This window comes from Rana temporaria, chromosome 1 (genome assembly GCF_905171775.1).
Source record: "Rana temporaria chromosome 1, aRanTem1.1, whole genome shotgun sequence".
Classification (NCBI taxonomy): domain Eukaryota; kingdom Metazoa; phylum Chordata; class Amphibia; order Anura; family Ranidae; genus Rana; species Rana temporaria.
In genome coordinates this window covers 624,491,499-624,507,358 of record NC_053489.1, presented here as the reverse complement: position 1 = coordinate 624,507,358, position 15,860 = coordinate 624,491,499, and the positions used below count along the sequence as shown (strand labels likewise).

The following is a 15,860-nucleotide window of genomic DNA, read 5'->3' as shown; positions in this document are numbered from 1 at the left end:
TAAAGCTCAATGCCAGGAAAAATAAAAGTGCTCACTTGCAATGAGGCAACAAGTCCAACACAACCATGTATCTTTTTTCTGCAAGACTGGCGTCAAAGATGTCTGCTTTATTATAACACAGCCACAGACGTCTCAATTGCCACCTTATACAGACTAATTCAGCTTGTTCAACTGCCAGTTATATCTTTAAAGGGGTTTTCCACCCATTTTTTTCAGTTTATTAAAAGTCAGCAGCTACAAAAAGTGTAGCTGCTGGCTTTTAATAAACTGACACTTACCTGCTCCAGCGATCCAGCGACGCGCTGGCCGGGGCTCCGCTCCTCTCCCCCCCTCCCGGCCGACGTCTTCATTGTCACTGTGGGCACCCGGCCGTGACAGCTTTCGGCTTCACGGCCGGGCACCCACTGCGCATGCGCGAGCGGCACTGCGCATGCGCGCGTGGCCCGGCGCTGCGCTGTTTGATTGGACAGGCGATCGCCTAGGACCTGACGTGTCCTAGGCGATCGCCTACAGGGAGGGGCTGCCAAAAGGCGATTAAGCTTAATCGCCTTTGCAGCCCCTCGGCGGAAGGAGGAAGTGGGACAGGAAGTCCCCTTCTCCTGAAGCCCCCACTCCCCCCCCCAAAAAATTACATGCCAAATGTGGCATGTAAGGGGGTGAGGAGTGGGATAAGAGGAAGTTCCATTTTTGGGTGGAACTCCTCTTTAAGCACACTTAAATCACTTACAAATACCGTAACTTGCACAGGAAAGTTGTACCATATGCCACAGAACACATACAGTAGGTCCAGGGTTCTCTTAATTGCATCATGGGCCCTTAGGCAAAGTAATACACTAGGGCCCCTACTAACTTGCCCCAATTTACACACCTACTCTCAAGAGTTAAAGTAGAACTAGTCCATAAAATGTAAAATATATTTATTAGTACTTTCAATTAAAATACATTTTAAACAATAAGAAAACATGCCATGGATCAAAGGCTAATCAACACAAAGGGTACAGTACAGGGGGAGGTTGGAAGGGCACAGTGCAGGTTCCAGGACATGGTCATCTTGGTACAGCTTAATAAAAATCATGGCTATCCCAGAAAATCCAGGACAGTTGGCAAGTATGATGTAATGCAAAATGATCATGGTGCCCATGCATTAAGATGACCTTGCATAGGTCCCTAAACAAAAGTACCACTCTACAGAATGTATCACTGGCTTGCCAAAGACTGTAATATTCCTATATCTCCACCGGGGCTCATGTAATATTCCCATCTCTCCACCGGGGCATGGACATCTCCACCAACTCCGGTGCATGGTGATGATATCACCTGGTTCCTCCTCGTATCCCTATTTAAACAGCCGATGCCTATTGCTTGATGTTTGTGCCAGGAACCTGATGCCAGGCAAATAGCTCCAGTAGCTGACGGCTGCCTTCCTTCACTATTGGGCCGGATAGAGCCCGACTTCGATCTCCCTAATGGGAACAAATTAACAATACTAAAAAAAAACATTTTCCATTTACAACACAATAATGTTGCCTACTTAAAGTGGTTGTAGACCTAAACGCTGTGTTGTCCAGTAGTAGCGGAGCTTTGCAGTCGATGCCTCTCTATGCGGTGACTGCATGTAATTATTCTACAGTGTGAGGAAATTTATGGATGGTTTGAAAAACTTCTCACAACCTCAGCCACCAAACAGCACCCAATCCAGATCTTTCTACCTTTAGTCTGTGTTTGTTATACTGTACAACACATAAACATATTAAGCTGGGTATGCTGTGGAACTCTTGCCGTATGTAGATTGTAATGTTTGGCAATATATCCTCGCATTTCCTGTTGCATCCTGGATACCAGCTCTTTTGTACATAACCCTTAAAGTGGAGTTCCACCCATAAATATAACATTACATCAGTAAAAAAAAATGTCATTAGTCCTTTACGAAAAATGTTTTTTTTTTTTAGATGCCTTCAAAGTGTTGTTGCTAGGCAGAATAGTTAATCTTCCCACTTCCTGCACATAGGTGCTTAATGCTTCCTAACGTACACCGCACAGACTCCTGGGAATGTAGTGGGTGTAACTTTCCAGGAGTCTGTGCACTCCCCAGTCTCAAAGAATCATGTGACTTGGACAGCACAGGTGCTGAAACCTGATCTGACACTGCTTGTGCAGCACTGAGCATGTGCGAGATTTGCAAGGCTGAAATCCAGGAAGTCATACAGTCTGGCTTCATGATGCCCACACTTAAGATGGCCCCAGTCAATTTCTATTTTATAAAGTGTCTAAATGCTGTAACAACCTAACAAAACGGACCTTAGTTTACAGACTAACTTTACTAGAATACATTAAGCTTGTGTATTACAGGGGTATTTATATTTAAAAAGTGAAATTGTGGCCAGAACTCCGCTTTAATCAGCGAATTGCTACCATGTTCAAAATGATAATATATGCCTAATCTCCTGAAGAAGCGTTTTCACGCATAACATAAAGAGCTGAGCTTGCATCATTCAACACCATGTCTGATGTTACCAAATCAAAGGACCTAGTCCTATTATCCCCTGATGAATAGACAGTTAATTACTGTTGGTTTATTAGGTGGTGTGCCTTGTGTTAAGTAGGCAACATTGTTCTATTGTGAATGGAAAACGTTTATAGCATTGTTAATTTGTACATTATGTAATAAAGTTAATTGAATTTTAATAACATTGTCATTGTGGTGACTACAAAGTCCATCATCAATTTTCTATATAGTCTTGTAAGCATATCGGGACGTGGCACCATTGTACTGTCTCTTGTATCCACAGTACCACTTTGTGATGATACAATTAAACTTTTTCTACAAAAGATACATGACTCTATTTCAGCAATGTAGAACACCTCAATGCACAGAAAATTTAAACTGACCTTGATGATTCTGTATATAGAAAAAATAGTGCAGCGCAAAACCAAAAATAAATAATTAAGTGAAAAACAGTGAAAATCAATAAAGTCCAAAGGATTGGGAATCCAATCAGATACTTCCAAAGACTTTTCACTACGTGAGATTGAACACACTAAAACTTATAAGTGATCCCTCCACCAGTGAAAGATGGGTACTCTCACCTCAGCATTAGACCACTGTGTTACCAGATGGTCAGTAAAGCAGGTATGCCAACAAAGTAGGCCGGACAGCAAGATGGTAATTCAGTTTCTCAAATATCAGCCATACACATTGATCCAGACATGGAACAATAAATCACAGATCTAAGAGCTTCCGCTGGACATTGAATAATTTAATAGTGTATAAAAACTCAGGCTACTCACATTTAGCCAAATAACATCAGGCATAGAAATAAAACCAGGGCATCAAATCAGACAGTTAACACGATCACACGATCGGATCGGATGGTTAGGCTCTTCAGGACGGCAGCGAGCGACAGAGATTCAGGCTCCTATTCCCACGGACGCGTTGCGTTGTTACAACTTCCTAAGCAGGGCGGCTATATTTTTTGGATCTTTTTTGGATTTTGTGAATGTCTTTTTGTGTTCAGCTAGCATACCGGTGAATTCAAACTTAATGTTTTTTCACATACATATAATACTATTTTGAATTATAAATATTATTTTGAACTAATAATATTAATTTACACTATACATGGTCTCTTAATTTTTGCGCTGATTGCACCCCTGTATTTTCTGATCTTGATGATTGAGGTGAAGCTAAGTGAAAATTTTTATTTAATTAAATTGAAAAAATAAAATAGCGTAAACAAATTAAATTAAAATGTAATTAAATTGCAAATAAGCATGTCCAAGAACAAAAAATCAGGATCTCTGCTCACAAATTATTATATAAATGAAGTCAGCACATGTGTACATCATTCACTAAACTAAATGAAACTTTTCAGTCTATCAGCCCCACAGTGTATAGAAAATGCACTATAAGGTGCCAAGCCCTATACAAATCCCAGCTCTTTTTTTAACAGGATTTTCAGCGGACTCCAGCGCTGAGAGAGCACATTGAGAGTAAGACCCGAGTGCCTTCTATATAATCAATGTGTCAGGTTTTTTTGTAGGAGTGTACTTAGTTTAAGCTTTACAGAAAAAAACTATGAATATTCATGAATAGGAATAAAGAGTTCATCACATAAAAACAAAGGCATTGGGCATGCATGCCAGGACAGCTGTGTACATCATTGTAGTAGTGTGATATCATTACATACATTTATATACACAGTTGCCCTTTCTGTAAGAACTCAAACTCCCAATGCTTTTGTTTCTATGAGATCAATTCTTTATGGTTAACTCATTATTTTTCTGTATAAAGATTAAGCCCCAGCAATGCACATCACGTTCAGTCCTGTGAGATGTATATGTTTGCTTACTTTATTGTATTTCTATGTGTTATTGGCTTAAGGTGATAAGGGGCTCAGGAAACCACAAAAATGTCAGTTATTGTTTTGTATGGCATATTACATTATTGAACTTTAGTAAGTTTAGTGGGAGTGCTGAAACTGTCAGACTCATTCTTTTACATTGTTATTGTTGTGTCGGCTCTGAATGCCGGAACTCCAAAGAACATATTTTTGTGTCCTGTTTACTGTTCAGTGGGGAAAATAATTATTTGATGCTGACCCTGCAGATGTTTTAGGTTTGTCCACAAATGTTCTAAATTGAGTTGCAGTTCAATGAGTAAAATAAGTATTTGATTCCCTACCAACCAACAATAATTCTGGCTCCCACAGACTGGCTGCAGTATGTGCTCATGTCGTAAATTAGTCCTGTCAATTTAAGAAAGTGCTCCGATTGACAACTCGTTATGTGTATAAAAGACACCTGTCCACATAATCTCTTCCTTTCATTCAAACCCACCAACATGGGCTCTATTGAAAAGCTCATGGCGTCCAAAACACACCCAAAAAACTTCCACCCGGTGCATACAAAATGTGCACACACAATAAAGAGGTGCAACAAAAAAGTGCAAACGGGTGCTTACGTCAATTGGTCTGTCAGGGAAGGTTCCCCCTGCTGGTGTTACTGCTATGTTATCCTTGGGCTGCAGTACTGGCGTCCACCAGCGGGGCGTTCTTGGCAGTATGGAGCATACAGCCCTTCCTGCGTTCAGGTGTGACCTGAATGCAATCAGCACGCCTCTATAAATACCCGGCGTGTGTAATCACTCCTCGCCCTGGTATCGTCATACCTCCTGGACCTGAGCTTGTATTTGACCCTGATTTCTGATCCTGATCCTTGATCCCTGCCTGGACTTGTCCTCCCTGTGTCCTGATTCCTGTCCCCATCCTTACCCATCTACTGACCTCCCATGTGTATGACCTCGGCTTGGCTCGTTTATGAATACGGTATTCCCCTTTATTTGTACATACTGTTTGTCGTTTTATTGTGCACTGGTGGTTCACACATTTGTAAATAAACCCCTTTTATTTCACTACTCACCTTGTTTGGTTCCTCTGTGCGGTCACACAGTCTGATCTACCAGCATTCCTGACATGGTCCTCCATAAGGAGGACCCAACCCTGATCCCCCGGGGCGTTAGGCTCCTGACAGGGACTGAGGTACTCACAGGGTCTGTGCAACCGAAGCCGACACAGATCCCATTCCTTAGAGGGTCTGCCGAAACAGAACCCTCCCAGTACTAGGTGGGGCTCCCCCGAAGGGAGACCCCATGAGAGCAGGCGAACTAAGCCAGAAGGCCATGTCCACCCACTCCCAAGACGTTCAGGGCTGGCCCGAGGACCCGCACCCTACTAATTAAACGTGACATAAGTGAACACCAAACAAAAAAATACATAAAAGTGACAAACAAAGGGGAAACAAAAAAGAAAGTGGGGGAGAAGGAAGATGAGGAGAGTGAAAAAGTGAACATTGTGCAGTACAATGGCCGGCCCTCCAACATAGGCAAGACAAAAAGCTGTCAAAGGACGTCAGGCACAAGACTGTAGATTTTCAAAAGGCTGGAATGGGCTACAAGACCATCAGCAAGAAGCTTGGTGAGAAGGAGACAACTGTTGGAGCGATTATTTGCAAATGTAAGAAATACTAAATAACCACCAATCATCCTCGGTATTGAGATCCATGCAAGATTACACCTCATGGGGCGAGGACAATCATGAAAAAAGTGAGGGATCAGCCCAGAACTACATGGGAGGGGTTTGTGAATGATCTCAAGGCAGTTGGGACCACAGTCACCAAACAAACCATTGGTAACACAATACGCTGCCATGGATTGAAATCCTGCAGTGCCTGCAAGGTCCCCCTCCTCAAGAAGGCACATGCACAGGCCCATCTGAAGTTTGCCAAAGAACGTCTAAATGATTCAGAGAAGGATTTGGAGAAAGTGCTTTGGTCAAATGAGACCAAAATTGAACTCTTTGGCATTAACTCGACTTGCCATGTTTGGAGGACCCGAAGAACACCATCCTTACAGTCAAGCACGTAGGTGGAAACATTGTGTTTTGGGCGGTTTCTCTGCTAAAGGTACAGACTGACTTTGCCGCATTGAGGGGTCAATGGATAGGGCCATGTATTGGAAAATCTTGGATGAGAACCTTCTTCCCTTAGCCAGAACACTTAAAATGGGCCGTGGATGGGTCTTCCAGCATGACAATGACCCAAAACATACGCAAAGACGCAGCACATTAAGTCCATGGAGTGGTCTAGCTAGTCTCCAGACCTTAATCCTATAGAAAATGTATGGAGGGAGCTGAAACTTTGAGTTGCCAAGCGACAGACAAAAAACCTTAAGGATTTAGAGAAGATCTGTAAAGAAGAGTTGACCAAAATCCCTCCTGAGATGTGTGCAAACCTGATAACCAACTACAATAAATGTCTTACCTCTGTGCTTGCCAACAAGGGTTTCTCCACCAAGTACTAAGTCATGTTTTGCTTAGAGATCAAATAATAATTTTACTTACTCAACTGTAACTCAATTTATAACATTTGTATCATGTGTTTTTTCAGGATTTTTGGTTGATATTCTGACACTATTATTTAAAATACACCTTTGATAAAAAAAAATTAAAGACCCTTCATTTCTTTATAAGTGGGCAAACCTGCAAAATCTGCAGGGGATCAAATAATTACTTTCCCCACTGTATGTATAAAAAAAAATAAAAAAAATCTTGATTTTGCAAAGAATTGTGGGAAAAAATGACAACTTCAAAAAACTCACCATGCCTCTTTCTAAATACCTTGGAATGTCTTCTTTCCAAAAAGGGGTCATTTGGGGGGTATTTGTACTTTTCTGGCATGTTAGGGTCTCAAGAAATGAGATAGGCCGTCAGTACTTCAGGTGTGATCAATTTTCAGATATTGGCACCATAGCTTGGGGACGCTATAACTTTCACAAAGACCAAATAATATCCACCAATTTGTACTTATTTTTACCAAAGATATGTAGCAGTATAAATTTTGGCCAAAATTTATGAAGAAAAATTACAAATTTCCTTTTTTTATAACAGAAACAGAGAAAAATTAAATTTTACAGAATTTTCAGTCTTTTTTCTTTTATAGCGCAAAAAATAAAAAACCCAACGGTGATTAAATACCACCAAAAGAAAGCTCTATTTGTGTGAAAAAAATTACAAAAATGTCATTTGGGTACAATGTTGTATGACTGAGTAATTGTCATTCAAAATGTGAGAGCACCGAAAGCTGAAAATTGGTCTGTTATTAAGGGGGTTTAAGTGCCCAGTGGCCAAGTGGTTAATAACATTAAAAAATATATATATTTTTAACATCGCAAAAAACTGTCGTGTGTACACGGCATAAGAATTAACTAAATGTCAAAACAAGAAAGTAAACAACGAACATTTGAAAACCAAAAAATAAGACAAAATTTAGGTTCAGGGCCATGACAGGCAGCACAAATTAGCCAATAGGAACGCACTAGTTGAGTATTTAACCATATCATTCTAGACTAAATATACCCTGTGATGAGTAAAAATACAAAGAAAGTAATATCCTGAAGTAGCCAGTCAACTGCATTTATTAAATGAGCCATCAATCATTGGGACAAATGCAACAATAAAAACAAAGTCCAGGGATGAGCAAGTATATATGCACGTTGCTGTGCAAGACATACATTGTGATGACATATGAATGCATTTATGAAAGTGCGGAGAGTAGCTAAAAGCTAGCGCACAGTGGAGGTAATACATCGTTTTTTTAACCATGTGCTATACGCAAATCGTTGTAGAACCAAGCTTAACAATCAAGTGTAAACTCCAAGATAAACCAGTTTAGCCACCAATCATCAGGGGTGACACTTTTCTGACAAGTCTTCTCTCATTTGTTAAAAATTATCCAAATAATCACATGCATAATGCACTACTTACAGTATCCACACCGTGTTCCTCCTTCAAAGACAAAGCCATTCGGAACAGCTCCATATCGTCTTAAGTCAGTCAACTTCCATTGCCCCATCGCAATTGGCGGAAGATCTCTAGCGAGAACTAAGATGTCATTGCACAGGTGCAGTGTGGCAGGTCCACTTTCCAATTTGGTGCCAGGCTGTACTCCGACATGGAATCTGTGAACTGAGATTGTAAAAGTTCTGTGGTCAAATGCATCAGCATGTTGTTTGTATTTTTCTTTCTGAACACTTGTGTGACTTTCATCTATTTTTCCAGCATACTAAGGTCTTGTACTGCTTCCTAAAGAGACTACTTTGTCTCTAATACATTTCCACTTATTATACCAAATTTAAACAATCCTGCTACCGGCCAATTTTAAATGGCTGTATCTTCTGCAGTATCTTTGTATAGAAATATTGATATGGAGGGTTTGTGGACTTGGTACCCAAATGGACAACAAATACATAAATGATCTAAAAAACATTATTTTATTACATCATTTTATTAAATTATTGTGACTTGACATGAGCACTAAAAGCAGCACTCTCTCTAGAGCGGATAATTACATAGTGATACTAATATCTGGATCTTATGGTCTATCACATAAAGTTTATTCGTATCTTCTCAACATGTTTCGTGGTTATATCAGCTTCTTCAGGAGTATTTTTAAAAAGCAAAATTATCAATGAAAAGACAATAATTAGTCAAAACAAAGAAAGTACAACACGGTATAATTTTTAAGACTGGGCAAAAAACAAGTGATGGAGATGCATAGAAACGTACTCATCAATTCAAGAGGGTACACAGCATGTGGGGCACCAATCGTACACTTCCCCCAGAAGGTGTGGCAGCATCAAAACAATAGAGCACTTAGATCCTACCTAACAAATGTATAAAACATTGCAATTTTAATAAATGGTCTAAAATATATGCCAAAGGACCGCAATTAAAACTCTAATTTAGATTACTGTTTTGGATATGCCTCAATGCAGGAATTTCTGAGCCAATATTGATGATCATTTAGCTAGAGCTATCTCCAAGTTTTGAGGATTTTTACTCTAACACAGTGTGTACTTTGATGCAAAGTTTTAATTTTGGTCCTTTGGCATATATTTTAAACCATTTATTTAAATTGCAATATTTTATACATTTGTTAGGTAGGATCTAGGTGCTTCATTGCTTTGGTGGTCCCACACCTGCCAGGGGAGATATGTGCTCTTCATGCCCAACAGGCTGTGTACCCCCTTAAGTTAATGAGTATGTTTCTATGCATTTCCATGGTACCCTGTTGTACTTTCTTTGATTAATTATTGTCTTTTTATAGATACTTGTGCTCTCCAAAAATACTCCTGAAGAAGTAGATATAACCACAAAACATGTTGAGAAGATACAAATAAACTTTATGTGATAGACTATTGGTATTACTATGTAATTATCCACTCAAGAGAGAGCGGTTTTCGTGCTTATGTCAAGGCACAATAATGTTTTATTGAAATGATGTCATAAAACAATGTTTTTTAAGTCATTTGTTGTCCATTTGGGTACCATGAAAGTCTACATAGCCTCCATATCAATTATTCTATACAATGATTCCAGGACGAAAGTATTTTTAAGCTGTTAAATAACTATTGGCACACATCTAACATTTCTGCAGTATCTTCATACTTGTAGTAAAACCCTTTGTAAATTCAAGCCTAGCCTTGCTCATTAAAATTGTCCTGCTTCTGTGTCATCCTGTCTGTACTCTTTGTCTCTAGAACATTTTGTCCAATTCTACTTCATAAAATGCTGCTACTGGTCATTTTTAATGCTGTTGTATCCTCTGCAATCTCTTAATTAAGTCTTAATGAGAGTTTGATAGAAATTAGAGAGAAAAAAAAGAAAACCCCATTATGTTTGACCAAAGCTTAAAATAACTTTGAAAAAAAGAAACATAGTAAGACCTCCTCCAAATGACATAAATAGGACTGCCTGCATGGGGATGCGCGGAACGCTTGTGCATCCTCATGTGGTCAAAAACAGTCTCGCAAGGGCGTACACCCCATGTGAGCAAGGTCTTCATATGTTCTATACGTTACATAGAACTTACAGAAGTATTCATTTTCTCAACAGTTGCTGGTTTTAATGATGTTCTTCCTTAGGGTATGCTCAGTCATGCAAAATTATATCTTTTTGTTTGCAGAAAAGCATATGTAAATTAAAGTTTTTATTTTTTTAAATGATCCTTTGTCCTGAGGTTTATGTGTGTCTGTGAGACTGACAGCTGTTGTACAGTAATTAGGAATTTGTTATTAGTATAAGGACTGTGGAATATGTGTAGAGTGTATACAGGGACTAAGCACAGGTTCTGTTTAATCCATCAGTAAATGTTCCATGTTATGTCAATGAAAAAAAGTTGTGGGAGCCAAACGGCTGCATAAGGTAATTAATCCCACATCCACCAGGAACCTATGCATTACTATGTAACCAGAAGGCACTACGTATAGCCATTGAAAGCTAAAGAAAACCAGACCAAATGTTTGAACTTTGTTTTTCTCCAGCAGAAGAGCCCAAAGTACGACTTTACACATAGACCCACTGCATTCATAAAGCACCCCTGTGCATCTTCCAAGTTAGTTAAAATATTTGTGTGTTTCAGTGTTGCCCTCAAAGCTGCATGCAAAGACCCTCTCCCAGGTGTGTGGTAATTTATTTGATTCTTTTTTTTTTTTTACATTAGCACATGTTCCCAGAGGCAGAGTTCATCTCCCCATGATTTTTGACAGTTGTTTTCATGTTAGCTTCAAAAATGGACAGAACTTAAAACTGCAAGATCGACAAATCAAAACCAGGCAGATTTGTTCATCCCTAGTAAGAAGCCACTGGCATCATTTTATGCTCACAACATATATACTATGGTAAATTAATAGAAGACATTCATTGATGATTGAGTTTCCCCTTTCCACCATGGATAATTTTCTACCAGGATAGCACCAGGATACCACTGGCAGCTCCCAACAGACCTAAGAAAAGATGTCATAGTTCTTCAACATGGTTGTGCTAAGGCCTGCTCATTACCAATCTCTCTGGCTCCCTATTGATCACAAAGTATAATGGGTGGCATCATTGGTCAATAGGAAGACAAGGACAGTAGAAAGGGGCATGCCACAGGTTGACCACAATAGATCTTGTTGATATTTGCCTAAAAGAACTCCTCCGATTTTTGGGATATCTGATTGCTCTGGATATAAACATGCTATCATGTTACACATGCATTGTTTTTTGTTTGCCTTTAAATAATTTGGTCTTTCCTTACTCTGTAGTTAGGGGATGCTCTATGTATTTAGTCCCTTGTTTTTTCATCATATGTGCTGTATTCTTCTGGAGCTAGACACACTATGATTTTTTGACCTACTTGATGTTCATCTCTGAAGACCTCCAAAAGTTTTTAATTAAAGCTTTGTACGATCTGCAGGATGTCATTTGAATCGAGTCAATTTCTGCCAAGCTATTAGACTTTAAGTTAAGCTATTTCACCGCAACTGAATCAATTACAGAGATCACACTTTCAGTGCTTAGATTGCAAATGCAGAACACATGCCGACATCTGGATGTGCCTGCATTATCTTACTTCTGCTTGTTTATGAGGTTTTTCAATCCACGGGTTCACTTTAATGACTCTTAAAGCGTAGCTCCAGGCTCCCCCGAAAAAAATTAAAAGTCAGCAGCTACAAACAATGTAGCTGCTGACTTTTAGCAAAAGGAAACTTACCTGTCCAGGGATCCAGCGATGGATGTCCTCTCCCGAGCTGATTTTTTGGCTTTTCATGCAAGCACCGGCATCTGAAGTAAGGGAAACAGGAAGTGAAGCCTTGCGGCTTTATAGACAATTTCCAACTGCGCATTTGCAAGTATCTCTGTGCTTTGTGAATGACCCTGTAGTCTTCTGTGACCTGTGTTGTGTCCCAGAAGGCTGCCTTGGAGGGGGGGGGGGGCAAACTTTTGGCTTGTAGTCGTTCCTCATATTCCTCCAGCCCCCTGATTCATTTTGGTGCCCTTCTCTGAACTCTCACCAGCTCTAGCACATCCTTTCTTAGGATTGGTGACCAGAACTGGACGGAATACTCCAGATGTGGCCTAACCAGAGTTTTATAAAGTTGTAGGATTATTATTTTATCTCTGATATAAATTCCTTTTTTAATGCATGATAATATTCTGTTGGCTTTTCTTGCCACAGCTTGACAATGCATGCTATTGCTAAGTCTGTCATATAGTAGGACCCCCAGATCCTTCTCCATCATGGAATCCCCCAGAGCTTCTCCCCCTAGTAAGTAGGGATGAGCTTCATGTTCGAGTCAAACATGAGTTTGACTCAAACATTGGCTGTTTGCCCATTTGGGGTGTTCGTGGCAAATTCGAAAACCTGCAAAACACCCTTTAAAAGTCTATGGGAGAAGTCAAAAGTGTTAATTCCAAAGGTTAATATGCAACTTATTGTCATAAAAAGTGTTTGGGGACCTGGGTTCTGTCCCAGGGGACAAATATTAATGAATTTTTTTTTTTAAAAACTGCATTTTTTTTTCGGGAGCAGTGATTTTAATAATGCTTAAAGGGGTTGTAAAGGAAATATTTTTTTCTCTAAATAGCTTCCTTTACCTTAGTGCAGTCCTCCTTCACTTACCTCATCCTTCGATTTTGCATTTAAATGTCCTTATTTCCTCTAAGAAATACTCACTTCCTGTTCTTCTGTCTGTAGCTCCACACAGTAATGCAAGGCTTTCTCCCTGGTGTGGAGAAAGCCTCTTGAGGGGGGAGGGGGCGAGCAGGAGTGTCAGGATGCCCGCTAACACACAGCTCCTTTCTCTATCTGCAAAGTAGAGAGTGTCCTGACCCTCCTGCTCGCCCCCTCAAGAGGCTTTCTCCACACCAGGGAGGAAGCCTCGCATTACTGCGTGTAGTTACAGACAGAAGAACAGGAAGTGAGGATTTCTCAGAAGGAATAAGGACATTTAAAAGCAAAATCGAAGGATGAGGTAAGTGAAGGAGGACTGGTAAAGGAAGCTATTTAGGGAAACACATTTTTTCCTTTACAACCCCTTTAAAGTGAAACAATAAAAGTGAAATAGTCCTTTAACCACTTAAGACCCGGACCAAAATGCAGGTAAAGGACCAGGCCCCTTTTTGCGATTCGGCACTGCGTGGCTTTAACTGACAATTGTGCGACATGGCTGCCAAACAAAATTGGCGTCCTTTTTTTCCCACAAATAGAGATTTCTTTTGGTGGTATTTGATCACCTCTGCGGTTTTTATTTTTTGCGCTATAAACAAAAATAGAGTGACAATTTTGAAAAAAAAAAAAAAATTCTTTACTTTTTGCTATAATAAATATCCCCCAAAAATATGGGGGCTTATCGGAATCTGGAAGCCCCCTTTAACAAAGGGGACCCCCAGATCCTGCCCCCCCTCCCCAAGTGAATTGGTAAGGGGTACATTGAACCCCTACCATTTCACAAAGAAAAAGTGTGAAAATTGTAAAAATTACAGTCCTCTATTAAAAATAAAAAATAAATTCCAGCGATGTAATCCAGTCTCTCAAAGTCTGTCCAGCGATGTAATCCCGTCTCTCCATGTCCAATGATGATACATTCTCCAGCAATGCTCCAGTCTCCCCTCACTCAGTCTCCAGCGAGGAATGAAACCCCCATGACACGTAAGGAGAAAGCCCCCCGCCCACAAACCCCCACAACCACCGAACAAGGGTTGTGGGGATGAGGCCCTTGTCCCCATCAACACGGGGAGATCCTCCCCATGTTGAGGGCATGTGGCCTGGTACGGTTCAGGAGTGGGGGCCGATCTCTCTTGGCTCCCCTCTTTTCCTGCGGCTTGCCAGGTTGCGTGCTTGGATAAGGGTCTGGTATGGATTTTTGGGGGGGAACCCCACACCATTTTTTTTTAAATGGTTCCTCTTAATATCCATACCAGACCTGAAGGGCCTGATATGGAATTTGGGGGGGACCCCCCACGATTTTTTTTTGGTTCGGGGTTCCCCTAATATTCATACCAGACCCAAAGGGCCTGAACTGGACTGGTGGGGAACCCCTGCCGTTTTTTTCAATGACTTTGATCTGTATTGCCGGGACCTGACAATTCATGAATAGCCGTGAGTAGTTTTAAATTACTTTTTTTCCTTTAGAAATTACATTTTTGTGCAGGGACAGTTCTAAACACGGGAACATGCGCTACTTTACAGGCACACGATAGACAGCACCCAGGTACGAAATTTAAAGGAATATTTCACTTTTATTGTTAACTTTAAAACCACCCTTTGAACGTGCCCATATAGCCAGTTTTCTATCCAAGAGCAAACCCTATGGTACATGCCTACAAACCTAAGTTTATAGATTAAGCGTTTGTGGAGGACTGTATCAAATGCGTTTGCAATATCCAGAAACACCACATGTACAGGCGGCATGTGGCCAGGTGGCAGATCACTTCCTCATTGAAGGTTAACAGGTTGGTTTGGCAAGAATGACCTTTCATAAACCCATGCTGATTACTACTAATTAGGGATATCCCAATACCACTTTTTTAAGACCGAGTACAAGTACCGATACTTTTTTTCAAGTACTCGCTGATACCGAATACCGATACTTATTTTTAATCTCATGTGACAGCGGCACATGTGTCAGTATTTTTTTTTTATTTTTTTTATCTTTAACAATTTGTTTTTAATTTTTTACAATTTTTTTTTCAATGCTTTCTTTTTTTTAAGGGAGGGGGGGGGGTAGACCGTGTCAGTATGTTTTTTATTTTATTTTTTTATTTTCTACAATCATTTTTTTTATTTTTTTGTTTTTTTATTCTTTATTTTTTTTATTTATTTTTTCAGCCCTGTTGGGGGGCTTTGGTAAAATATCAGGGGTCTTAACAGACCTCTGACATCTCCCCTTTGAGACAGAGAAAGGGACTAGGGACACAGATTCCCCAGTCCCTTTCTCAGCTGCGCTGAAAATGAAAGGAGAGAAGACAGTCTTCTCTTCATTCATAAACTGAAACATTGTAAACACAGGTTACAATGTTTCAGTTATGTGAATGGACAGAGTCAGTAATCACTGACTCTGTCCATTCGGAGCAGTAAGGAGCTGGATTTACCGGCTCCTACCCCACTCTCCATCCTGACAATTCCAGGGGGTGGAGTAGGAGCACGGAAGGGGAGATATACACGGCGGGATAGACGGCGGGATACACGGAGGGAGAGATAAACATGGGGGGACATGGAGGGAGGGAGACAGACTGCAGCAAAACGGAGGGGGGCTGGAGGAGGACACGGGACAGTCATGCTCCTGATGCTTTACCGATACTTGTACAATCAGCGGTGATCGTGTGTGGGGGAGTTACAAGCACCGATCACCGCTGATTTTAAAGCAGCTGAAAGCTGCGCGGGGGAGGGGTGTAGAGAGAAGCGGAGAAATTATTTTTTAAATCTATACAGTGGTGATCGGTGCTTGTAACTTTCCCACACACTAATCACCGCTGACTGTATAA

At 40.5% G+C, this 15,860-nt stretch overlaps 1 protein-coding gene across 4 annotated transcripts in view; it reads right to left on the bottom strand.

Moving 5' to 3' along the window:
* The window catches only part of DOK7 (docking protein 7), a 215,926-nt gene that overhangs the window by 148,078 nt on the left and 51,988 nt on the right, over positions 1-15,860 (bottom strand). For all 4 annotated transcript variants that reach the window (XM_040335349.1, XM_040335350.1, XM_040335352.1 and 1 more), the window contains one exon: positions 8,319-8,519. In XM_040335349.1, coding sequence (XP_040191283.1) covers positions 8,319-8,519 — 201 coding nt within the window. The remainder of the gene's footprint in view (positions 1-8,318; positions 8,520-15,860) is intronic.